The sequence below is a fragment of the Taurulus bubalis genome (genome assembly GCF_910589615.1).
Source record: "Taurulus bubalis genome assembly, chromosome: 1".
Classification (NCBI taxonomy): domain Eukaryota; kingdom Metazoa; phylum Chordata; class Actinopteri; order Perciformes; family Cottidae; genus Taurulus; species Taurulus bubalis.
Window position 1 is genome coordinate 6,826,252 of NC_136589.1, and position 25,535 is coordinate 6,851,786.

Sequence of the window (25,535 nt, forward strand, 5' to 3'; positions counted from 1 at the left end):
TTATTTTCTTCAGTCTTTATTTTTCCTACCAAATAAAGTACATTAAAGATGCAGATCATGTAGTGGAGCCGTAGTTGATGCTCCTAGGGAACGAGGGGTTGACAAACCATGTATGCATGCAGCACAAATCAATGTGCTGTGACACTTGGACAATGTCCCTTAGTTAGCAGTGGAAATCCCCAGCACCATGTGCTCTCAAAGGAGTCATGAAGTCTAAGTACTACAGCTGACTGGGGCCTCTAGCTGCCATGTTATTGTCGATTGTAAACGACCCATTTTGACATTAAATTAGTGGACACTCCACAGACGGATCTGCTGTGTTAGAGACCCTGAAGGCATCATGAAAAGCGTTTTGTTTTAAAGTTTATTACAAATAGTAGTGAAGCAGAAGCGTTAAAAATATATGTATATTTTATGGAACAACAAGAAAGGTGGTGAAAGATTTACACACCAATTCACGGTTTCTCATTCCAGGTGAGGGTACTCTTCTCCAAAGGCCCTTTTATCTCCGTCTTTGCCAGTGACCCGCATATCATCATCAAAGCTATCAACCAAAACCTCAACAGTGTGCTTAGAGACTCCAACATCAACGGACATGACTACATGAGGAACATCGTCCACCTGCCAGTATTCCTCAACAGCAGAGGTCTCAGCGCAGCCAAAAAGCTCTGCATGGCAGCACCCATCAATGGAGAGACCTTGCCTGCTGAAGGTAAAGCAACCTATTGTATTGTGTACCCACATATGAGGATTGCACACAGTTTACAGTTCTATTTGAATATAGTCGTAACATGTGCATCTCTTTCTGTCTTTTGTTTGTACAGGATGGCATGAAGACACAGACAGGAAGATGTCTACAAGCAGCATGGGCCAAGATCAGGCCAAGTTCGGCAGCAAGAACGCCCTAAACCGCAGGGTAACGGTTATTCCAGTCATGTTTATTTGAACAGACCAATATGACATACAATGTTTTGTTGGGGTCTACAGTCCCACATCAATGTTTCCCAACCCCAACAATGCTCTCTATGGAAGAACGATCGCACACAAACAAAATACTATGGGAGAGGCACTCCAACGGAGAGTGATCCCTCCTTAGAATACTTGGGATGCAATATGAGACATGGGTGGAAGAATGATAATAGACAGGCAATAATAGAAATGCAAATCCAAGAGTAGGATTATAATTCATCCAAATGAGGTATTTCAACATATCAAACATTGTTATTCTACTTGTCACCCTAAAGATACGCAGTTCACACCCCACCCTAACCCGTGACAAAAATAAAAAAAGCCAACAATAATCACAAATTACAGAGAATGTTTTGTTACAAAATTAAAACCGAGAAACCACACGTATTCCCACAATATCATGCAGTTGGAAATGAATGCAAAATTAAAATGCCGTTAGTTCACCACAATGTGAGTTGAAAACATTGGATTAGGTTTCGAGATGTTGCCTTAGAAATCCTCACTGCTCTCTCTTGCCGGCCTCCTCCCTGAAAGGGGAGGCTCAGTACAGGCGTGGTGTTGGCAGGCAGTGCAGAGGTCAGAGGACAGGAGGAGACACACATATACAGTAAAAAAAAAAAGAGAGGTGCTCGGTATGCGGCCAAGGTTCCTGGTGTAATTGATGTAATGACTGTTTATCCTTCCTGCTGCGTTGCCACAGCCTAATGACAAGGCCTAGCAGCAGTGGGTCCCTGTGACAAAACACTGGCACCAGGTCTGCTGGCAGGAGGCTAAGTGACTGCTGCTGATGCATTCCTCCCCCCCGCGAGACCTTCTCACTACCCCTCCTTCCTTCCCGCCTCCCTCTCTTGTTTGTTTGTTTGTTTGACATTTGTTTGTACCTCGGGTTTATCTTGTACCCTCAATTATTGTTGTTGGCCCTTCTATTATGGGGCGGCATGCTCTTTTTATTTGCCCTCTGCCACTAGCTAGCTCTTGGCAGGAGGGCCCTCTTTCTACCAGTGGAGATTAAAATGAGGGCAGGAGGGGAAAATGAATTAGTGGCTCTCCATTTTCATGTGGCCTTTGTAGTTGTGGATGGCATTAGGAATGTCTCTAGCATCTTATTTCCATTTATTGTAATTAAAGGAATCCCCTTTTTATAAGAAACATAATTATTTCCTGGAATTCTGGATACAGTGTATCAGCAAGGAGAAGACAAACCATTATAAATAAGCAGATACAAAACCATTCATTTCAATTAACCAATAAAGCTGTAAACCTACAGTAAAGATGAATCTATATTTAAAAGTCAGCCACAATGGACTGTCTGTATGGTGGATCTTTTCAGTTCTCACTGAGTGCCGGCCATATGTTTCATCTCCCTGGGAAAGAGGTCATGAGACCGCCGTTACGACTTCAAAGTCAACCAAAAGCCTCGCCTTGGCTCATGACCATGTTAGCTGTCTGATATCACCACAGATGTTCTCAGCTAGATCTGTGTCAATAGCTCGCTTTTGTGTCATGACTGTTCAGCTTTGGACAGTGGCTCTTTGATGTATATTTGCAGAAATCATATATTAAGGTTTTTTTATGAATAGATAGATAATATATATAGAAGGGAAAACTGAAGAAGATGATCACTGGAGGGACAAAATGAAAGAAGAAATGCTTTAAATTAGTTTCACTCGCACCTCATAGGATTAAGATGCAGATCTTTGTTGGATTATTATCTTTAGTCAGAACAAGTTGAACTATCATTGATATTACCAGATAACATCATAATAATGTCACTTTGAATGAGAGCAAATAAATCCATACATGTATTTGGGTTGAATGTAAGTATAGTTAAAGAAGGACAGGGGGCATAGGAAGTCAAGAATATGAGAACACAAGGCCCTATCCACCCATCTACCTGTATTCCTTAATACATCCAAGCATAAGGTTTTACAATGGCATGACCTGAGAGGACATGGTGATCCTGAAACGCCTGCTCTCCTGTCTCATGATGCACAGCTTGTCAAGAGTAATGTTAAAGCTTTTGTTTCACTTTAGCTGTCGCTGTATTGGTTTTACATCCTGCGCTCCAATTGATAAACAGATTTTTTTTGATAGACAGGATTGCTTGTTTTCATATAATAATAATAATAATAATAATAATAATAATAATAATAATAATAATAGAAAAAAGAAGAATACAATTTGCCGTTCTGATATGTTGAAGTTCCACTAAAACAACTCAAAGTCATGGAAACATACATCTGGCTAACCCAGCTGAAAACATGTCAAATTCTCGATCTTGTGATTTTTGAATTTCTGTCTTTCTTTGTAAACTCGCTCTGTTAAGGACACATACCGGCGTCGGCAGATGCAGAGGACCATCACCAGGCAGATGTCCTTCGACCTGACCAAGTTGCTGGTGACCGAGGACTGGTTCAGCGACATCAGCCCACAGACCATGAGGAGGCTGCTCAACATTGTTTCTATCACAGGTGAAGAATAAAGCATGTGCTGCTTTAGCACTGCCCTCATCTCGTTATATCAACAATTTACATTGTGTCTGAACAGCAACATTTAAGTTATTTATCCCTAATACAACTCATTTTACAGGGATTGAATGGGAAAGTTTAATGGAGGAAGAAATAACACAAACAAAGCTCGGATGGGGATTTAATTCTAGACCAGCTGGGGTCAACCATAATATGTTGTACATACCAAATACACTGCATAATTGTATTTGATTTATGATGTCTAACATATTATGGTTGAAATCATCTTGACATTTCTTGGATGCTGAAACTGATAACAGTTACCAGCCTATCTCTCTGTTCTTAATGCCATAACTTTGTGCAGGTTATTAATGGACACTAATGGGAGGATACACATCTGTGTTTTCTTAGAGAGAATAGACCACTGACTTCTAATGTTGTGTTCAGACTGACAGCGTCACAGAAACAGGCTACAATAAAGCCGGTGACATAAAGCTACGAACTGAGGAACGGCAGGCAGATTTTTTTTTTTACCCTAATGCTCTGCATCATTGTTGACAGGTCGTCTGTTGCGCGCCAATCAGATCCTCTTCAACTGGGATCGGCTGGCCTCATGGATCAACCTGACGGAAGAGTGGCCTTACAGGACATCGTGGATCATCCTCTTTTTGGAAGAGACTGACGGAGTGTCTGACCACATTTCTCTCAAGTCAATCTATGAGAGGTACAACACACATGCACATAGACTGAAATAAGAAAGTTATTTATCTGATCTACAAAATGTGCAGGCTTATTTAAATTCAACTGGATAGTTTCTTTCTTTGTTCCATTCGTTGTTTTACCTTCCTTTCTTCTGTCTTGTTTTATTGGCTTTCCGTCTCTTTCTTTCTAACTCGGGGCATAACATTAGCAGGCTGAGGCGACCTTTAACATAAGATCAAATGGAAATTAGGTCATATATGTTTATCTTAAGGACCCAGTGTTGTCGGTAAACCACTGAATCACTGCAGAGTTGCTTGTGTGTCCTGACCGTCCAAAGGAGATCAAAAAGCCAGAACAGAAGTCAATAAATATTTGCATTTCTTAATATTCTTGATATTCTCTGATATAAACAACTTTGACCAGCAGATGGCGGTAGAGGATTTTGTTTGTGTGGACAACACTAACCCAAAGTCCCTGTCAATGGCTTTGAGAGCAACTCTAATTGGCAACTGACAGACATATTTTGTAATTGATGATAATGCACAATATAAAGGATGTCTGTATTATAACCTGGACTTCTCTAGATTCATGAAGGGACACATTTTCTTAAAACTGGACACAGGACAGTTGACGCTCAGACATGTTTAGTTAAGCTGTGAGTGTGTCTCTGTGTGTTGACAGTATGACTCTTCATGCTCTGTATGCGTGTGGTCATGGATTCTTTTAGGCCTGTCCACCGCAGAAAAGAGGAGGAGATCGACACAGGCCTGAGACGCTGCGTTTGTGTGCTGCTGTACATCAGTCGATGGCCTTTAAAGGTTGCACTCTGTCACAATACACTAGCGCCTACGACTCCTGCGGCATGAAAGCGTCACAGACAGTTACTGTCAGCCGGTCAGCCAGCTAGATTCAGCAGACAACCCTCCCTCCCCCATCTCCCAGGCAAACCACTGCCTCATTAGACTAGGTTGCTGTTTGCTTTTCAGAGGACAAGAGGCATTTCTTTCCAATTTTTATATGGCAGTTAAGTGTTACATGGGCGGTGTACAGTGTGAGGGGAAGACAGAGTACACAGCTTTTGATGAGAAACATCTTCGTCAGAAGGCTGTAACTGAATCATTTAGCTGAATATGATGATCTCTGCCTTTTTTATATAATTTATGCGGACAAATATGTCACTACACTTCTCTATTATATATCTTTATCATGTTTAAGTATAGTGGACACCCTAAAGGAAATGTCCACACTTTTACCATAATTATTGTGGAAAATAAAAGTGAGAGATATAATTATACACTAGTACAGCCATAACATTCTGCAGTGTTTCTACATCTCGGCAACGGCCTGAACTCAAGTGTCTTCACCACAGCATTTGAATTGTGCTTACGCTGCTCATTAGACTTAATATAGTCTTGTTTTTGACCAACGTTCCTGTCTCTCTTTATCTTCGTCTTCACTGGGTGTCTTTCCAAATGGCTGCTCTATTCTGCAGTGACCGTCGGAGAAGCGGCCTTAATGATGATGACAGGAAGCCTCAAACAGGCTAAACACAACGCCTCGCCTCAAGGCCTTATCTCTCACACTAATCTTCCGCTGATAAGACTCATGCCTCTGTCTGTGTATCTTTTTTTGTCTCTCTGCTCTTTTCTTCCCCTTCCTTATGAGCTCAGTCTCTTACATCCCTTTTTTGTTCTGGATGAGATATTCTGTGTTTTTCCCCTTAGCAATGGATGGACACTTGACTGACCTCAAAACCTCAGGCCCCTTCTCCATATAGTCCGTCTGCTTGATAAATGGATATCTTCTTCTCTTTGCATTCCTCTTCTACAGTGTATATGAACGCAAACAGCACAGCACATGCGCACACACTCGCACACACTCACACATATCACACCTTATTTTGTAGCTTAAATTCAACCACTTCCTGTATCTTATAGTTAGCATCGCTTTTGTTTAATTCTGTTACCGCAAGATCCATGCTTTGTTTGTGTTTTAACATGCATACATGGGAAGTGGTGTTGTGCGCAACCATTTTTACACAGCGGAACCGCGCATCCTCTGGGCGTTACTAAGTGAATATATTAGTGGTGAAGTGAACGTGGGGGTGAGTCAGCCCCTTATAGGTCAACTGTCGCCCTGCATCTCAGTCACAAAGCAGCGTGCTCTTCCTCTCCTCTTTGTAGCGCTTGCTACAGCTCAGTAGGCCACAGAACATCAGAAATATTACATTTTGAAAATCGTAGTCTGAATAAGTCATACAACTAAGGTGGGTCTAAAAATATCTTTTCGGTTTCCATCCCCCTCTTTGAAAAGGTAAAGACTAAATCAGGTTTGATACGTGCCTGTTATCTTTTAAATGTGGCTCAGTGAACCTACCGAACCCTCTAAATTACAACTAAATTGACCCATACACTACTAAACCATGGGCACATATTGCATGAGCTTCATAAAGTGCCTCTCAGTGATGAAGGTGACAGCTTCTGTCTATGGCATGTACCTGAACTCCTAGAATAGAGAGAAAAAATAAAAACACACGCCCACCTTCCCCTCTTATCTCACACGAAACACACACGCTTTCAAAACCGCTAAAAGCTGTTTTTAGCAACTTGCCTGGCAATAACAAGTGCCATGAAGGGCTGTGAAGTGTCATTGTAGGACACAGCGTGAAGAGAAATGTGTAGCGCTAATTCCCGTAGTGAGAGTGGGCCAGTACAGCTCTCCTAATCTGATGGAGAATGTGTAATCGGTTAATAACCTCAGCGATTTCTATCATTAACGGTAAGATGGGGGCGGCTCAGACTAATGCAAGGTAGCACGGGGAAAGAACTGTGTAACAAAGATGGCGCTGTCTGTCGGTAGAGGATATTGGCTCAAAGCAATCGCACACACATACACACAGATTGCAGCTTAAACGTTTCTCTCACTAGTTCTGCAGGGAAAACTCCCAATTACACCTCGAGCAGGGAGCCAGCGTTGTGGCCTGCCCAGCACACCAACAGAAGCGGAACAGAAAACAAAACAAGAAGTGTTTTGGACCGACCCTCATATTTGTAGCCGTCGAATTAACAGCCTTAAATCTGTGTTTCGAAACAATGTTTTTTCGAACACTAGCTAATTGAATTTGGAGCCTGCAGCCTTGTGACTATCATTTTCAGCTGTATCATTTCTTCCTCCTCCGTATCTCCGTGTCTCCGTGTCTCTTCTCAGGAGTCAGTTGTTCCTTGTTTTAGCTGCCATTAGAGACTTAATGACTATAGCTAACCTAGCTCTCTCCTGCTTCATGGTTATTGCATTAAAGCAGCTATTTACAAAGACTGGTAATGGGCTTTTGTATGTTTATTTCCTTGATGTTGTTTAGAGTCATTACATTACAGAAAAGCTTCTACTGAAACTGAATAGCTAGATGTAGAGTGATTCCAAGTTTCTGAGTGAGTACAGGTTCTGGATGTTGCTCAAGGACACATCTTTGACACTTTCAATTTGAACACCTTTGTTTCCTCCATGTTTATCCATTTGAGCGAGTTAGAACAAGGTTTGATTAACCAGAATGAATTCAGGAAATAGGGGCCCTCACTGTTCCCTGATATTGGCCGACCACCTAAAGACCGTATCTACTTCAAAAATAAACATATCGGTATGTTTTCATTGATCATCGGAAAGCTAACAAACAAGGTTTCCTATATGCAAATAGGTTGTTCTATTTGCAAAAAGTGTTTTTCATTTTGTAAATGTTCTGACCCTTCTTTACATCTCCTGAAGCTGTCATGTTGTGCCCGCTATAAGTGGAGCAATAGCATACTGTATATGGTGGCTAGGTCAGTTCAGCACATTAATCTATGTTGCCGATGGTTTTCTGTTCCTCCTCAAATATTACTTCAGTTTTCCCACTTGTTTATTATCAGAAAAACTGATATCCTCATCATCATAAGGAAGCCAAAGTCAGCTTAAGAGTGGCGTGCAAAGTCATGTGAAGGTGTGAAGATCTTTGACGCTTTTCTCGTCTCGTATGTTCTTCCTGTTGCTGTGTGTGGCTCCGCTGATGTGAGCACATTGCCCGTATGACAAAATGATAAATGACATGAACGTTTTATTTGGTTTCTCCCTGAAGCTGCCTTAGATTCACAGACAGGAACATACCAAACCTTCGGTCTCTGGCATTCTGAACTGTGACATAGCATTTGATTTCCGGCAAGGTCAACACCGCAGTTCTTTAAATAGAAGAACTGCGGTGTTGGAAACGGGGAGAAAGTAGTGAAGATCCCTCGTTCCTGGTAAAGAACTCTTTATTAGTCCCGCAGTGGGGAAACTTCAGGATTACAGCAGCTCAAAAGTCAAAGTCAGTTTTATTGTCACTCCATTTGTGCAAACAGAGAGGACCTGAAATGATGTTTCTCTACTGTCTGACATAAAGTGAATAGTGCAAAACAGTTAAAAGTAAAAAGTAGATAACATATAACCTATAAACAACATATAACATAGTGCAAACATATAAACATAGTGCAAAAACAGTTAAAAAAGTAAAAACAGTTAAAAAAAAAGGTAAAAGATAGACAACATATAAACAACATAAATTAGGAAACTAACAAACAGGGTAAAGTGCACAGAAGAGACATAGTACAAAACAAGTAATATTGCCTGACCGCTTCAGAAATTCCACTTCAATTGTTGACAGAAAACTAATCAGTAACCTTTTTAATAGTCAATTATTCATTTTTCAAGCAGACATTACAACAATGTACTGGTTCTAGCTTCTCAAATGTGAAGATTTGCGGATATTCGGTGATTTCTATTTAGAATATCATTGGGTTTTGGACTGTTGATCAGACAAAACAAGCAATTTGAAGACGTGGACTTGCATTCTCTGAAAGTGGGATGGATATTGTTCTCTGTTTTCCATTCTTTTATAGAACGTTTAATCTACTAATTGAGAAAATAATTGGCAGAATAATTCATGATAACAATGATTGTTAGTTGCAGACTTAGTGACATGTGAGGCAACACATATTATAAGAGAGAAAGCTATGAGAATCAGTCACACAGACTAGCATGGAAGTATAAGTGAAAACGATCAGGGGATGTGATCAGTCACCTCCTGTATGTTTAGAAACACCTTCAAGGGTTTTTAAAGTACTGCTCATGCAGTCAGTAGGAAACAGTGTCAGTCAATGTCTTGAATTATTAGTTTAAAAATGTTTGAAAGTGGTGATTTGTTTTAAGTGACATAGTTCTGTGTTTTGGTTGAGGGGTTAACATATTTGGACCTCATGATGTATGGGGGCGGGTTCAGTCGGCCCCTCAGAGAGTTTATTCTTGGATGCCAAGATCCCTTTTTCAGCAGTCGGAAAAAAAAGTGTCACTGGTCCGCTGAGCAGGTCCCTGCACTGCTCTGACATCTGGTGCCCTGGCTGTGCCAGGATGCCCCCGCCGCACTCAGGAGTGTGTTTCTGGCGCTGCACCTGAATCCTCTGTTCAATACACACACATACACACACATCAACGAAAACTATTGCGTATGAACACGCTAACACACATGCACAAATTGTGGCAAAATGCATGCACGCTGTAACTGAAACAAGCACACATACACACACTATTTGCAACTAAAAGCATTTTTGATTAAACATATGCATGCACAAACCTCAGATCACACATAAAGCTTGTGTGTGTGTGTTACACATGCAACACACACATATACACACACACCTACACCCAGCTCTCACATCAGTGCAAGAACATATGTCACCCCCAACTCCTCTGAGAATCAGTGTAATTAATCAGACCCTGAGATGCAGGCTGTATTCAACACACACACACACACACACACACACACACACACACACACACACACACACACACACGTTCACAAAGCACAGGAGGCAGAACACAGCAGAGAAGTTATTGTCAGGTAGAATTGTAATCTTTATAAAGTGCTGTTCATTGCAGTCTCCCTGTGTTTGACAGTATTTGTAAAACAAATCTCAAAATCTCGATGCACTTTAATATTTAACTTTTTTATGTCACAGCTTATGAAGATTTAACTATTTATTCTCTTTTGTTGTTCTGACGCTGTATTCGTCAACCAAACAATTCCTCTCTCAGAGACGGAACTAGAGCCAGGCACTTCTCGGACACTTCAAAACTTCTCTTTTTTTTTTCTCCACTAATCGCACTCTGAATGAATACGTAGCCAGGCAATTGAGTCTTAATTAGAGAGACTCTTATCCCAAGTGCTGAAACATTAAGATGACACTCTCTTGATTCAGGATTACTTTAATTGGCACAATTATTGTAATTTGGTTGCAATTATGTGCCGGCAAAAAAGTGCTGTTCCAAAGCTCATGCGGGTGATTCCTTTTATGTGGAATCTTTTAATAAGCCTCTAAATATCTGGCCGCCAAAAGAAAAAGAGAGATTCTCTTCTGTTCTTATGATGAATACTTTTGAACTCCTCCTGCCCTCAAATGAAAAGTCTTCATTCTTTGCAACGCTATTGTTCATGTGAATTCCTGTCGTATTTGTGACACTTTATCATCTAGATGCACGGCAGATGCTAAAAAGAAGCCCAATATTTCCCCCCTCTTTGTGTCCTCTTCTGAGTGAGCTCATTGTCCCCATGCTTAATCCCTCAGGAGGTGTTGCTGTGAAAGACGGAGTAAAACTGGTCATGCCATGCTCATTGCACCGCCATATGCCGAGAGGCCTGAAAGCGTGTGTGAATTTGTAATGGCTGGTGTGAAACCACCTATGTCTCAATAGAGTTCTGGCTCCATCACTGATAGGACACTGGCATTGATTCTACACACCAGTGTGCAGACTGACAAGTTGAAAGATAAAGGCAGAGACAAAAAAAGAAAGTATGGTAGGTGTGAGATAAAGAGGAATAACGGGGAGGGTCGGTATTAGATAAGAAAGGGCATAAAGAGAGAGCGAGACGAAGAGATTCCAGTCTCAGGAGGTAAAACGAGGTGAAAGAATTAAAGTGTGTGAATGCTGCAGAGGATCAGTCCGGATACCAGCAGGATTACGGCTAGAAGAGTTTAGCACTGGTGTGTTTGTGTCTCAGGTGTATTCACAGCCTCAGGTGATGCTGCTGCTCCAACTGAGATAGTCCAGCTGGTGGACACACAGACGCATGCACATGTCCCGGGGGTCCAATATGGCTGTTTATACAGTGAAACTGGACCTCTGCTGATTGTGTGCGTGTGTCTGACCGGCTAATATTGCCGTTCGTCCATCCCTCAGGTGTTTGTCGGTGGTGACTCAGACGTGAATCACCCACAGTCAGCTCCACCACCACTCAAACCCTGCTGAGCTCCTCGAAATGTAAAAAAACAAAGTGTACAGGTGACACAACAGGAGGTGTGTGTGTGTGTGTGTGTGTGTGTCTGTCAAGGTGAGTTTCTGATTGTGTGCGCGTGTATTTGTGTGTGGAGGCTACCACGTGAAGATGGAAAGAACGTCATGCAGCATTCTTTGTTCGAAAATCCCCAAAGCCCTTTTCATTTCTGCCTGTAAGCCGAGGTTCAGGGATTAGTCTAATTGGTCTGAAACAAGAGAACTGCTCTGTTCCCTTTTTGTGCGAAGCATAAAGAATCATTTCAAATACCCCCCCCAAAAAACTACACGACTACACCTCTGACTGGCCTCTGCTCTTTTAGTCATAGAGTCGTCCATCAGTGACGACAAGGTTGGATTAACATTTAAATGTGACACTGAGATGGGAGGAAAGGCGGCCTGAGAAGCAGACATCTGCCTGATACTCTGGTATTTCTGTGGTGTTGAGCATTATCGCTGATCTCTCTCCTGCTCTGCTGTCTCTTTGTGCCGTAACTGCTGGAAGGTGGGGGGCTGAATATAAATAGCAGCGCAGGGTTGCAAGAGGGTCAGCGCTGACCTTTAAGTGGACAACGAGATTTGCCACTCAGTCGCCTGCCGCGGGAGCCACAGGCGCACTCGATAGTTACACACAGACAGACAGACAGACACACACACACACACACACACACACGTACACACAAGCGCACACGCATTCGGCCCTTAAGTGACGTTAACATCCTGGCCCATCAAAAGTCAGTGCAGGGCAGGCCCTTTTAGTGTGTGTGTGTGTGTGTGTGTGCGTGTGTGTGTGTGAACCACACTGAAATGGCAAAGAACGAACAAGCCCAAAGACGGCGAATTAAAGATTAAAGCTATCCTGACTATATTGGGAGGGATCACGAGTGTCCTTTTCTTCCCCGTCATTGCTTTTTAAAGCAGCTTTTAATTTGCTATGTGATCATGCTACCAACCCCTGTATAGCTAAAGGATTTAGTTATCAGAATTGTCTGCTGAGGTCTCTCAAGCAACGTGCTTCAGAAAATTCTTAACAATCAGGAGAAGCGTTTCCTCGTCGCTATAAACTCAAATTGGAGAGGAGAGGCTTTAGTAGTCGTCAGTTTTGCGATATACAACATATCTCTCCGTCTAGCTCTTTCTCTCCAATGTGCATGCGCTCGTTGACGTTCTCCTATCCCTCTCTCATCTTATTTCTGATGCACACATCCACCTCTGTGACGTTAATCAGAGGATTACTGGTTCAGCCTGAGAATACCAAGCTTTATTTTTCACATTCATCACTCCCTGTATAGGTTTTAGCTCCATAGCAGACTTATTCCAGATGTATTCTGATCCTATCAGAAGAGCACATTTGTCTTTACTTTTGCAGTCCACCCCACTTAACTGCATCATACGGCCTATCAACTGACCATTACAGCTATCAAACAACCACATACACTGATATGAACTCTTGAGTGGTGCAATTAGTGTCACAATGAACGAACTTTGCCATGGCCCTAAGATGCTCCAAACTCTTTTTTGGCGCATTAATCACCAAGCTGAGGTTTTAGTGTTTTACTATTTGTCAAGAATGAGGCCTTAGTTACTCTGAGGGGAGGGTTCAGTTAAGGTTTTTGGGGTCTGGAACAAGGAGGCTCCGTTTCGGCGCTACACATGAGTTTAATCAACATTTCAGGGAACCACTGAGTCCTGAGCCCGTCTCAAAGGAGAGGCCGCTCGCTCCGAAGCGGCTCGGTTTTTATCAGCCTGGTGTGTTTCCCATTAGCCTGCTTGTCTCTGTGGTTTGCTTTGGGATGCACAGGTCCAGCTCTGTACAAGAGAGTTTAAATTATTGGACTAAACTTTGCCACGACTGTATATAGAAAGCAGACGCTGCCACAAGTTGTCAGTTGGCACGGCCAAGACAAGAAAGCTAGAAAGCTAGAGACACGGAGGTAAGCAGAGACAGAGGGTGTCCACATTACTTGAAGCATTTGATTCAAATCAAGGAAATTCGCCTGGATTTTAAGGAGACAAAGAACATGGCGTCATCTAAAGTGAAAACATATTTTGCTCTCTGCCTTTGGGGTGGTGGAGGCTTTGGCAGCATCCAAGAAACAATAACCACTCGCAGCAATGATGCTGCGAGTCCACGCGCCAGCTTGCAGGTCTGTCCGCCTGTCCACTGTTTTCCCAGAGAGGGCCTCGCTGAGTTCATCCACACGCTTGGCAGACACCGTGCCAGCGACTCTGACCAGGAGAGGAATGTGCCGGACCCGGATCTGGTTAACTTCTTCACCCACTGGTCACAGCGTCTGACACTGAAACTCTTGAGCTTCTCGTACACAATGTGCACAGGCGTTTGTCTGTTCTGCAGGCATCTCTCTCTGTCTTTGGGCCCCTTTATGGAAATGTTTGGCAGCAAGACCACCTCTTTGTGGCGTGTGTGCGCATGTCGTCCATAAGCACAGTGGGCAGCTGTAAAGCAAAGTCAAGTGGCACATTCATACTTTCAGAGCCCAAATAGCGGATAGAAGGGATAGAGAGATGAATTCTGCTCATTCTCGTCAGCTGCAGCGTGTGGGAGGTTGAGAGGAGAAGAAAGGCTATGCTCCAGTCAGCTTTGGGACCTATTAGCATTTGGATAAGCTCAGAGAGCTCCCAGTGGCCACGCCACACAGAGAGTGGTTGGGCCAAATAGCCTGTACTGCTGCAGCTATAAGCTGAGTCCTGTCAATGGGCCCATTGTGCAGGAATGGCTGCCGGGCTGCCCGACGGCCTTTATCTCGCTCGTCCTCGGTCTGCTTGAAAAGTAGCACGGCGGTTTCCTTGGCGCTCCAACCCGAGCATCCATCTTGTCATTTGGCAACTGATTGCTGATAAGAATGGCTTTGTTCGTTTTGCCTGTATCGTCTGTTCAAAGGATGACTAAGTCTGAAGTCATTTGTGTCAATTGCTTCATGCCAAGGCCAACATCTCATTAGTGAACTGCAAAGGGTGTCATTTGAAGTGGTTAAACTTCATTGATAAACTGCTGTTGTCATGTAGTGGGTACTATTTGTTCTGTAACACCATGCAGTTCAGCACGTTTGCCTAAATCACTCAAATCATCAGTTAGTTCATCCTGTGTTCCAGTAATTCTGATTCGTTCTTCTTTTTACTTCTCTTCTTCAATCCATCCATTGATGGTGTGTGCCCTCTGATCTTCACCAATGATCTTTCAGGACCAGCGTTGAAGTCGCTCCTGCAGACGCATCAGTCCAGTCAGCTGGCAACATCATGAACGGACTTCTTACACTCTGGCTGTCCCCTTTTTTCTTTCCTCCTAACTCAGTGATGGATGTCCTTGATTAGTTCTTCTCACCAGCTCCCGGTTGTCTTTGGAAGATGCAGCTGTTTGTGCAACTGCATGTTGTACAACAGCAAGCCAGAGAAAACATGCAGGTCGGCAAAATATGTGCAATAGAAGCTAGCTTCTTGGATGCCGTTGCTGTTGGGCAACGCACATGAAGGTAACTGACTGTGATATATAGCAAGATGGATGAGTGTTTAGACTATTATGAATGTATGAAATGATGAATCCGAAGTAGTGTTTGATATCAATACAGCTAGCTCACTCTGAGTTTGAGTTTCATTATTATTGTCCATCATCCTACGTTTTGGCACAGTGCAACTAAACTGTGTGCACACATCATTCAGTAATGTTACACGGTCCTATAAAAAGATTCCTTGGAATATATTTGGAGGGTGTTCTCAATATAGCAAAAGGAAGTGCTGTGTGTGTGTGTGTGTGTGTGTGTGTGTGTGTGTGTGTGTGTGTGTGTGTGTGTGTGTGTGGGTGTGAGAGAGAGAAAAAGAGAGAGTGAGTCACTGGCTCCTGTTGGTCTGTGTCTACAGACCCACAAATAAACAGCAGTAAGCCAGCTGGAAATGGGGGAAAAGCAAGGGCTTCTCTGTCTGTACACGGGTTAATACAGTTCATGGGAAAGGAACCAAACACCCACATATACTGTACATGTGTATTCACATGTGCTCAAACACACACACACACACACACACACACACACACACACACACACACTCTCTCTCAACCTTTCATCTGTGCCTTTGAATTTCCCCATCTTCACTGCCCAGGTGTTAGCGGTAGGTGTGTGTGTGTGTGTGTGTGTGTGTGTGTGTGTGTGTGTGTGTGTGTGTGTGTGTGTGTGTGTGTGTGTGTGTGTGTGTGTGTGTGTGTGTGTGTGTGTGTGTGTGTGTGCAGGTAACATCTGTGCCTTCAGAATCCCATTCATCCTCCCCAGCAGAGGTCACAGGACCAGGGGGTTCATCTGTGAGCCAACATGGAGCTTCCTTGACCTTTTGGGTCTTGTTAAAGGTTCTAATGGAAGACGGACTGAGCGGGCTTTGTCCACTGGAGCTCAGCTTTGCGCCGCTGTGTCATCCCTGCTCACAGTCTGTTCTCTCTTCTTTCAGTCTATGTGTGTCTGGACTGCAGTTGGGTTGGGACAGTGGAGTTGGAGTGACCCACCTGGGCTGGTCTGCTCAAAAGAAAAATATTGATTTAGTGCCAGTAATTTAGATTGCCCTTGTGACACTCTATAGTACACGTTTGACTCTGTGAGGGGCCATTGACATTTCGCATCTAAAATGCTTGAAAAACTTCAGCCGGTCTTCCATCCGTGTATTTATTTATTTTTTGCCAAACTTGTACATTTGGATAGAGACATCCTGTATCCACAAGGTCACAGGTTCGAGCCCTTGCAACAGCAGATGTGTCCATCACCAGCCATCTGTCCTGTCAAAATGTCCTTGAACAGAGGACTGGACCCCGGCTTTTTCACTCACTGTAAACTATCTGGATATGAGTATCAGCTAAAAGCCTCAAATTTAGATGATGTAAATTGTAACGAGTGCAGTTTGGTTCTACAGGCTTGTTTTGTCAACCATCACTGAGGTTATGAGAGACTCCTTGCATTCAGCAGACAGTAAACATTTCTGTTTGTTAACTGGATTAGTTTATCTGATTGTTTGGATTATTAGCTAACAGTGGGCTGTTTTGAACCCTTGCCAGATGCTGACCTCACGCTGACTTAGCTAGCGTGCAGCAGCGATGGTACTAATCATCCAATCAAGTCACAGAAAGGCCAGCCTGTGCTCGTGCTCGAAAACAGATCAGGCCCAGGGAAAAACCCAACTCATCAGGCTGTGTTCTCAGCAGAGCATACCAGTACACAGACTGGGTGATGTATGGGGAGGAGCGTGAGTTGAGGTTGAACTGGGAGGAGGGAAGGGTAAGTAGGATGCAGGGAGGGAAAAGTATCCACTGAGAAAATGATGAAGGGTTCAGATGAGAAATGTCGGCAGAGATGAGAAAAATGTCTGCTCCCTGCTGGAGTCTCCCTATTCATCTGATAAGAGCGCTACATTCTGGTGATGAATGGTCAGTGTCACAGGTCACTCCGAGTTTCACATTTTCATGTCTGAATAATGGGATTAACGAGATGTAATGACTGCTCTGGTTTGTTGGTGTTTGGATTTGTTGTCGCCTCGGCATCATGTTTTATTGTCCTTGATTAAACTGATATCTTTTTTTTTTTTTAACCGTGTGCAGCTGAAATTGAATTTCCCACTTCAACACTTCAGTATTCATGTTCGGTATTCCTCATTTCAGAGATGCTGTTGTCCCTTCTAAACTACTGGTTTAAACTTTAGATTATATTCCGCGGTGCCGGAGTTTGTGCAATCTTGTAACGATTTTAAACTGAACACTGTGTCGATAAATTGTTTTGACATCTGACATTCTTGATATAATAAAAATGTTGTTGTTTTCTGCAGTATAGACAGGAAACACTATATCACACAGTAATGGAACAATCTCCAAACATGGTGTTTACTTGGGTTCTGTGATAACAAACATCATGTTAACTGTAGCGGCGCATCATGAGGCGCTTCCGTCTGCTGCTTGCTAAATTACCCTGATTGTCATCTTCTCAGGTTTCCTCCTCTGCAGAGAAAAGATAACATCCCTCACTCTATCTGTCCTCAAACATCCCCCCTTTCACTATCTTGCCTTCTCTAAATCCAGTTATCTCTCTGCTCTCATGATGATGATGACCGTTGCATATCTCTTCCATCTTAACAGTACAGCTTGCTATTTCCTCTTTTCTTTTTTCGTCAGAATGTGAGCCTCTGAGCGAGCAGTCAGAATTTAGTGTAAACTGACATGTGGACATATTTGTGTCACATGCCAATAATACTTCACAAGTTATTGTATTGTCTTTTATAAGCATTTGGTTTTCCACAGTAATATATTGGTCATATGCCATCAGTCACTTGTTCCAACAACCAACTAGTCATGTTCTTCAAATCATTAAGATTCATATTCATAATATTAATATCCTTCTATTTTTCTTTTTTCTCTGAAGAATCTCCAAGAACATCCCCACCACAAAGGACGTGGAACCACTGCTGGAGATTGATGGAGACATCCGCAGCTTTGAGGTCTTCCTGTCCTCCAGGACGCCCGTTCTCGCTGCTAAAGATGTCGAGATGTTCCTGCCCTGCACCGTCAACCTGGACCCCAAACTCAGGGAGATCATAGCAGGTTTATACGCATGCAGTATTTGTACAGATGGGGGGGGGGGGGATATCAGGAAAAAACTGCATAAAATGTCTTAAATTTGAGCAGCCAGAGTAGCTTCAGCGCACCTGGGCTCACAAGTCCCCGGGGCTCTGCTGCAAGAGACCAAAATGATATTCCCTCATTTGGTGCTTTGATGATGGAGCTGGAGAGTGCCGTCTAATACGTCAAAATGCATTTGTTTCTTTAAAGGGAGAGAGAAAGGGCTATGACATGCATCAAAGGTCCCACAGTTGAAATTGAACCTGAGACATTATGGTTAAGAGGCATGCGCAGTAACCATTGAGCTACAAAAGGCGCTCTCCAAACGTGTTTTATTTGGATGAGATGTGGTGACTGCGAGGAACACAGTAATAATTAGCAGGGTTTATTCTTGACCTTGGAATGAGCCGTTTTGAAGCTTTTTTTCCTGAAGCTTTGAAGAATTAAGGGGGCTCCGATTGATCGGCCACAGATCGTTGTCAGCCAATATTCATTCTCAATAAATTGAGTGGTAAAGGTCGATCGGCAGAGCCGATCAGATCAGACGCAGAACAAGCAAAATAAATTACACAATCTTGAATAGTTAAATAAATAGAACTACATGATAAAAAGAAAGCTTGGTGATTGAAAAATTGCCCCAAAATTGCCCCCAAAGATTATTATTTAAAATGAGCTTTACAGTTCATTTATCTTTACGTGGTAATATTTGACATTCTTAACTTTTACTAAGTCCTAATGAATAGAAAATTGTTAAGCTTTAAATCAATAAGACACCTTTTTTGCATGTAAACCAACAGGGGGATTAATAATAGCTGCTATTCAAAACTGAGTGATGCCCTTCTTCTAGAAAACCATGGTTTTACACTGCATAAAATCTGTCGGGTGTGCTTAGAAACCTTTACGGTCCCACTTATCAAACATCTACACATGAGGTTAAAACAGATTGATGGGGATTAACTAGTATTTCAACATAATGTTAATTTGTTTCATTACAAAAATACATTTGAGGAAAGAACTCCTTCTTTTCTCAAAGTTTCCTCAAGTCTGCCTGCAAAAATTTTATTTTCCATGATGATGAGGTGTGTGTGTGTGTGTGAGAGAGAGAGAGAGAGAGAGAGAGAGAGAGAGAGAGAGAGAGAGAGAGAGAGAGAGAGAGAGAGAGAGAGAGAGAGAGAGAGAGAGAGAGAGAGAGAGAGAGAGAGAGAGAGAGAGAGAGAGAGAGAGAGAGAGAGAGAGAGAGAGAGGTTTATCGTTCTGTTTTGTCTTAAGTACATAAAAGGGTTGAGTATACAATAGCTTGGAGAAACAGAACTATCCTCTATGTGATGTGTTGAATTCAGTGCCAGCTCATTTGGCAGTGACATTACTCATAACATTGCAGCAAGGTCTGCTCTAAAATCACCCACTGCAGGGGCTCTCAGAAACCCTCAGCTTGCTTCTCATTTCCAAACAATCAAATGTCGAGCAGATTTCCACTACAGCGCTGCACGTCTGTCCGTCCTCAGAGAGAGGGATCCTTCTTCAGTTGCTCTTCCTGAAGTTCCGTCCATTTTTTTCCCTTGTTGAAGGTGCTTTTGTTTGGGGAGTTTTCCTTATCTGAAGCGAGTGTCAAAAATGACAGAGGGTGTCATAGTCTGCACGGATTGTAAAGCCCCTTGGGGCAAATTAGTCATTTGCAATTTTAATAATATTTATTAACCTGACACTGGGATCAGGACAAAATGTTCACTTGCTGTCACCAATGTGCCTCCACTGCTAGTGACGCAATAGTGCATCAGTATTAAACTGTAAGCCAGAGCGGCACTGTACTTTTGCTTCTGTGCGTCAGTGTCCATTCAGCCTGTACAGGAGTGTCAATGACGCCGAGTGTGAAGCTGCTGCATCATAGTGTTATGAGACCACACTCACACACACACACACACACACACACACACACACACACACACACACACACACACACACACACACACAAAGTCTGTTCCATTGAGCTGAAGTTGGAGAGCACAGCTGACCACGCGCTACAACCAGACGTCCGGTCTGTAATTCCAGGACCAGTCCTAAAAGTGTGGAGGTGCTTATATGTATCCACAATGTGTGTGTGTGTGTGTGTGTGTGTTTCACCTCTACACGTGTCCCCATGGAGCGGAAGGTGACCACTGCTCCTTCCCAGTCATCCCGCTCCCGCCAGTCGGTGCTTAGTGCCCGGTGTCCTGTGGCCAGCCAGTGGGCAGTGCTGTCAGTGATACCCGCCCATGAGCCTGACTCACATCATAAGGCCCCCATTGTGTTCGCAGGCTGGATTGGGTCTCACTCAGCGTGTCATTCAGCAGCCACTTGTATAACCAGGAGACATTATGGTGCCTGCTTCTGTTTCTGGTTCTTACTTTCATGCCAGCCACACAGAGACACTCTGTTCTGTCTCTGGGCTTATTTAACTTTAATTTGGGAGGTTTTACCAAAGCTCCCTCCACAGCGCCTACTCGACTCGTTTCGGAGTCAAATAGATTTATGTGGAAAGGTGCTTGTGCGATAGTGCCTATAAGTCCAAATGGTCTGGGTTGCTAGTTTACTTTGGTGAATTTATTTGTCAGGGACAGCAAAGACGTCACGATGCCGGCACATCATTTGGAAAAGACAGAATGTCAGCGCGCATGCTGCTCTGTGAAGAAACGGATTCACAGTTGAAGATTGTTGTAATCGCATCATCTGCGCTAGTTTTCGCTCCAGCATTTAGTTATTTGATTGTCTTCTAAGAGGAACATGTTCAGGAACAACCGTCTCGTTGTATTCCCTACAATGCGTCAAGAATCAAGGAATTTTGCTGTCATTTGATATATTTTTGTCTCTGTGGATTCACAACTGGCTAAACTCTCTTGAGATGATGAAATCCAACTAAATTATTGATGCGTGGGTGGATCTGAAGGCTCTTTATAGTCCTAGCCAAGACATGATCATCATCATCACAGATAAACACTTCCTTTTCTCCCCCTCGCTTGTTCTTTTTTTCCTCCGGCTCTATCCTCTCTTAGATGTGCGAGCGGCGAGAGAGCAGATGCACTTGGGAGGAGTGACCTATCCCACACTGCCCCTGCAAGAGCCAGTGCCCCGTCCCCAGTCAGGCTATGGCCAGCCCTCTGCCGCCTGCTCCCCAGCAGGCTCCTTCGCCGGATCTCTGCCTCCTCAGCCTCATAGTGCCTACTTCAGTGGGATGACTGGCCCTCAGCACCCCTTTTACAACCGGGTGAGACTACCTACTACTTAGAGTCCTTCAGGTTGTGTGTCCGTGTTATTGTAGAAAATGACCTCCTTGATCATCGAAAAATGAACAAAGGGAATACAATTGGAATCGCCGGCCGACTATCTGACAGAGAAATAAGTGACACCCACTGATCCCCACAACCACACTGTTATTAAAAAGACCCTTACTGAATTTAAAGGCTCAGTCCTCTGCACGTTATCAAAATGTCGCATTGCATTTACCCACTTGGCAGTTACACCTCATTTACTGAGAAAAGGTGAGCAAGTTAGCAATAGTGTCTTTTCCCTGCTGCAATTTTGTTTGTGTGAGCCTGACCTCCTTCATATGATTTTCATTTAATTTTTTACCCAATTCCTTCCTTTCCCCTCATAGCCTTATTTCCCCCATCATGTGTATCACCTGCCACGGCCTTTCTCCCACCATGTCCCCTCATCCTCGCACTCCTCCATTAAACCACCCGGTCAACCTAAGGACAACACCAATGGACTTGTAAGTAAAGAAATATTAAAGCCACCTGACGTGTGCGTCTATCTCACACGAGATGATTACAGCCGCAGATACACTAGTAGTAGTAGTAGTATTTATATAATGCAACAAAATTGTTTCTGAGATTGAAGCGATTGAAAGGTTAAATCATCCTGCTCTCTGTTTCCTGTTTGTTACTCAATGTTTTTAAACGGTGCCAGTTAAGGGAGATCTTGATCCATTTGTATTTATTTAACTTACAAAGAAAGAAAGGGTATAGTGCTTTTATAATATATATATATATCATCATAATATTATTTATCACCCAATAATATTGTTATTTTATAACATGCTATGTTTAATATAGGATCAGGTCCATTATTCTTACCTACAGGCATGACTTTCTGACCTCTTTTTATTTTTTTACTCTCCTCTCAAGTACCTCTTCCCTCCTTCCCTTGACTCCCTTTCCTCAGTGTGATGTAATTTGTTTTGCCTTCACATTTTGCCTCCTGATGATTTCAATATCACCGTGTTTTCCTTGCCACTGTGCCAAACCACTGTCCGATGGTCTCATTTATAAAACGGCTCAAAGGATCCAAACTAAATGTTTGGGTACGTACCAATGAGAAAATGTACGTACGGCAAAAAATAAATCTCATTCCTAAAACCTTGCGTACGCCGGCTAGTGCGCAGTTTCCTTTTTTAAACTGTCAAGTTTGTCTTTCCAGATCACATCTTTTGTGCGGGTAGTGGCGTACGCCTCGTTCAGTTTGTGAACCTGCAGTAAAGCAGTAAACTCTTATTCCATAGATTGAGTGGCAATGAACTCAATCTTCCTGAGCCGTTCTCTCTACACAATCCTTGTCTCCATTCTGTGCCCATGTCAGGATGTTATTGCAGAGGATGCCAGAGAAGGCCTCCCCTCCTGTCCCTCTGAACCTATCATGGTAACGTGTAGTTATGGTTGTGGAGCCCTGCGGATATGCAAATATGCAACCAGTCCTTCATTATCTGCATGTAGTCAAGCCTCGTTTGTCATTTCTTGTGTTGAATGCATAACACGCACGCCTATTTTTTTTTTAAGGACTAATTATTTTGTTGCTGTGGTTTACAAAAGCCGAGAGAACAAAAATAGACTGTCGCACTCGCTGCAGCATGCTGACATTAAATTCTGCATCCGGTGCAACGATGACCGCCCGCTTACCATCAAGATAGGGGGATTTTGTCTCAAGCTTCATATGTTATATGTAAATATAACATGCTGAATGAAGTACACTCTGATGTTGACACTGTAGCCGTTCACATTCTCTTATAAATGGACTTAAAAGTGTTGTTAACCCGCTTCCGGAAAGCATGGAGCTGCAAGAAGTGAATCTCAGATATACAGACATTTTAAGTGAGCAGCCACTATTAGAACAATTTGATGATAACACCACTCAGGAGATTTCTGCTCCACAAAGCCACTTATCAGGGCGCTGCCAGGAAGCATTTAAAGGAGCTGTTTGAAAGATTTAAATATAGATTACTATGTAAAGTTCCTTCCATTCTCCATCTGTTTTTTTGTGTCTTTATATTTTTTGCTTCAATCTTCCTCTTTTTCTCTAAACCTTCATCCCTGTCTTAAATTTTACAACATTTTTTGTTCCTCAGATCTTCCCTTCTGCTTTTGTTTCCTTCCCTCTTTAGTATAAATTTCCCCATTTCCATCCAATGTATATTAGCCCATCTTATCCCTTTTTTGGTTCACACTTGATCTCTTTGTGTAGTGTTCACATGTGCCTGTATTTCTGCAAATCTGTGAATGTCGATGTGCGTGCACACTCACACATTTATGTGTGTCTTTGGATTCGGCCCAGTGTAATTGCTTAGCTGATATAAGTGTGAGTATGGATTCCTCGGGCTGCCGGGATTATCATCAGAGCAACTGTTGGGGCTGGCAATGTGCACACACACACACACACACACACACACACACACACACACACACACACACACACACACACACACACACACACACACACACACACACACACTGACAATGAGCCCAGTGCTGGTAGAGCTTATCTCCTTACCAAGACGCTTCCTCCCTCACAGAGCTCTGTTTCCTCTTCCCCATCCTTCTGCCCAGCCCTGAGCTCAGCCCAGCTGTAATTACAGTCTTATCACACACACACACACTGGGAGGGTTCACACCAAGACACGCAGACACACCCGCAGACATATACGCTTTCACTCACGTTCTTAGAACACGCGCTTGCAGTCTGAATCAAGGAGTCTTATTCAAGGCCTTCCCTGAATTGAAACTTCTGCTTTTTCTGCGCAGAGTGAGAGATGTCTCATTTTCTTTCTGGGTCTTTCTATCCGTCTTTGTCTCGTCCGCAATCCTTTCTGTCTGCAAAGATTATGACTGCAAAGCCTGCTGACTCCAGCGAAAAACAAAATCTCCTCGTGTAATAATTCTACTTCCAATAGCCTCATCTTTTCCAGTCTGTCATGCAGCTACTGCAAAGCGGCCGTCTCCTCTCCTGCTGCGAAACAGATAGATGTCTGTCTACTCTGTTGTTTCTGTCTCTCTTGCCCGCTGATGATGAGTTCAACATGTGTGCTCGTCTGTCTGTCTATTCTGTCTTCATTTCTGCTGCACCCCTCCCCTCTCCTTTTTCACAGGTACAGTCCCGGCTTCACAATGTTATAAATGTCTGTGCATATTTTTGGCTGACTGTTTGTCCATCTGCTTCTTTTTGTCTCCTTATCAAGCATTTAAAGTCGCTGCCTTACAAATTAAAGCAGGTACACCTCTGGCTTCACGGCTACTTTTCATCCCTCCATCCAACCCTTTTCTCCATCATCTACCTCATTTCTAATACACTGGTTCAGTACTACCAAGCATGCTGTAGAAAGAGATACTATAGACTCATCACTTGGAAGTAAATGCACACCACAACTAGTAGTAGATTAGTAGATTCACTAACATAGTAAATCCGCTACTGTGTGGACATGAACAGTAGCTAAACTCCCGAGTGCCCGTCTTCCTCCTCTTGCCCACCACTACAGAACGTTGGCACCTCCTATTGTGTACTGCTTTGTGTGAGCTGCTTGTTTTTTGTATGTCCAGCAACTACTCACAGTCCGACTAAGCTCTGCTCCTTTCTCCCTCAAAACCAGAAACAAAGCCAGGGGGCTTCGTCTGAAGCCACGTCTTAATGATGTTAATAGCCGAGAGAGAGAGCAGAGATGTGCAGGAGGCTGGGAGGGAAGGAATGTGAGAGGAAGGAAGGAAGGGAGGGAAGGAAGGAAGGAACCAACCAGAGTGAGGGTTCAAGACAAGCAGAACCAGAGGGAGAGGGGTGAGTGAAGAAAGGGAGAGGGATAGAGGTGGGGAGTGGGCAGAGGAGGGTGAATGAGGTTTGTTTAGTTTGTGTGCCAGCGGGTGGCATGTTGGCTCTCTGTGAGGCCTTAGACAACATCAACAGGCCACTGGTATTAGTGACAATAAAGCCTCGTAGCTGCTTGGCGGCAGCCGCTTCAGTGTGGCTCCACTCAACAGCAACCCACAGACTTACAGGCTCTATCCCTTAAGTGTTGTGCACACACTTTATGTGCTTGTATATACAAGAGAAAGAATATCGACACACACAAGAGAAAAAGAATAAGAGCAGGTAACAGTGTATTTGGATAGGTTGGCAGCTCTGTTTACTTTTACACTTACACTGTGTGACGGATCGAGATAATT

At 43.2% G+C, this 25,535-nt stretch overlaps 1 protein-coding gene across 7 annotated transcripts in view; it reads left to right on the forward strand.

The window, feature by feature from the left end:
- The window catches only part of kidins220a (kinase D-interacting substrate 220a), a 40,785-nt gene that overhangs the window by 10,630 nt on the left and 4,620 nt on the right, over positions 1 to 25,535 (forward strand). For 3 of the 7 annotated variants that reach the window (XM_079225347.1, XM_079225349.1, XM_079225348.1), the window contains exons 18-25: positions 475 to 712; positions 825 to 916; positions 3,296 to 3,440; positions 3,999 to 4,161; positions 17,879 to 18,057; positions 21,105 to 21,316; positions 21,707 to 21,823; positions 24,560 to 24,592. In XM_079225347.1, the coding sequence (XP_079081473.1) occupies positions 475 to 712; positions 825 to 916; positions 3,296 to 3,440; positions 3,999 to 4,161; positions 17,879 to 18,057; positions 21,105 to 21,316; positions 21,707 to 21,823; positions 24,560 to 24,592 (1,179 nt within the window). Of the gene's footprint in view, positions 1 to 474; positions 713 to 824; positions 917 to 3,295; positions 3,441 to 3,998; positions 4,162 to 17,878; positions 18,058 to 21,104; positions 21,317 to 21,706; positions 21,824 to 22,689; positions 22,750 to 24,559; positions 24,593 to 25,535 lie in introns of all 7 variants that reach the window. The other 4 variants (XM_079225346.1, XM_079225344.1, XM_079225345.1 and 1 more) reach the window with 3 other exon arrangements.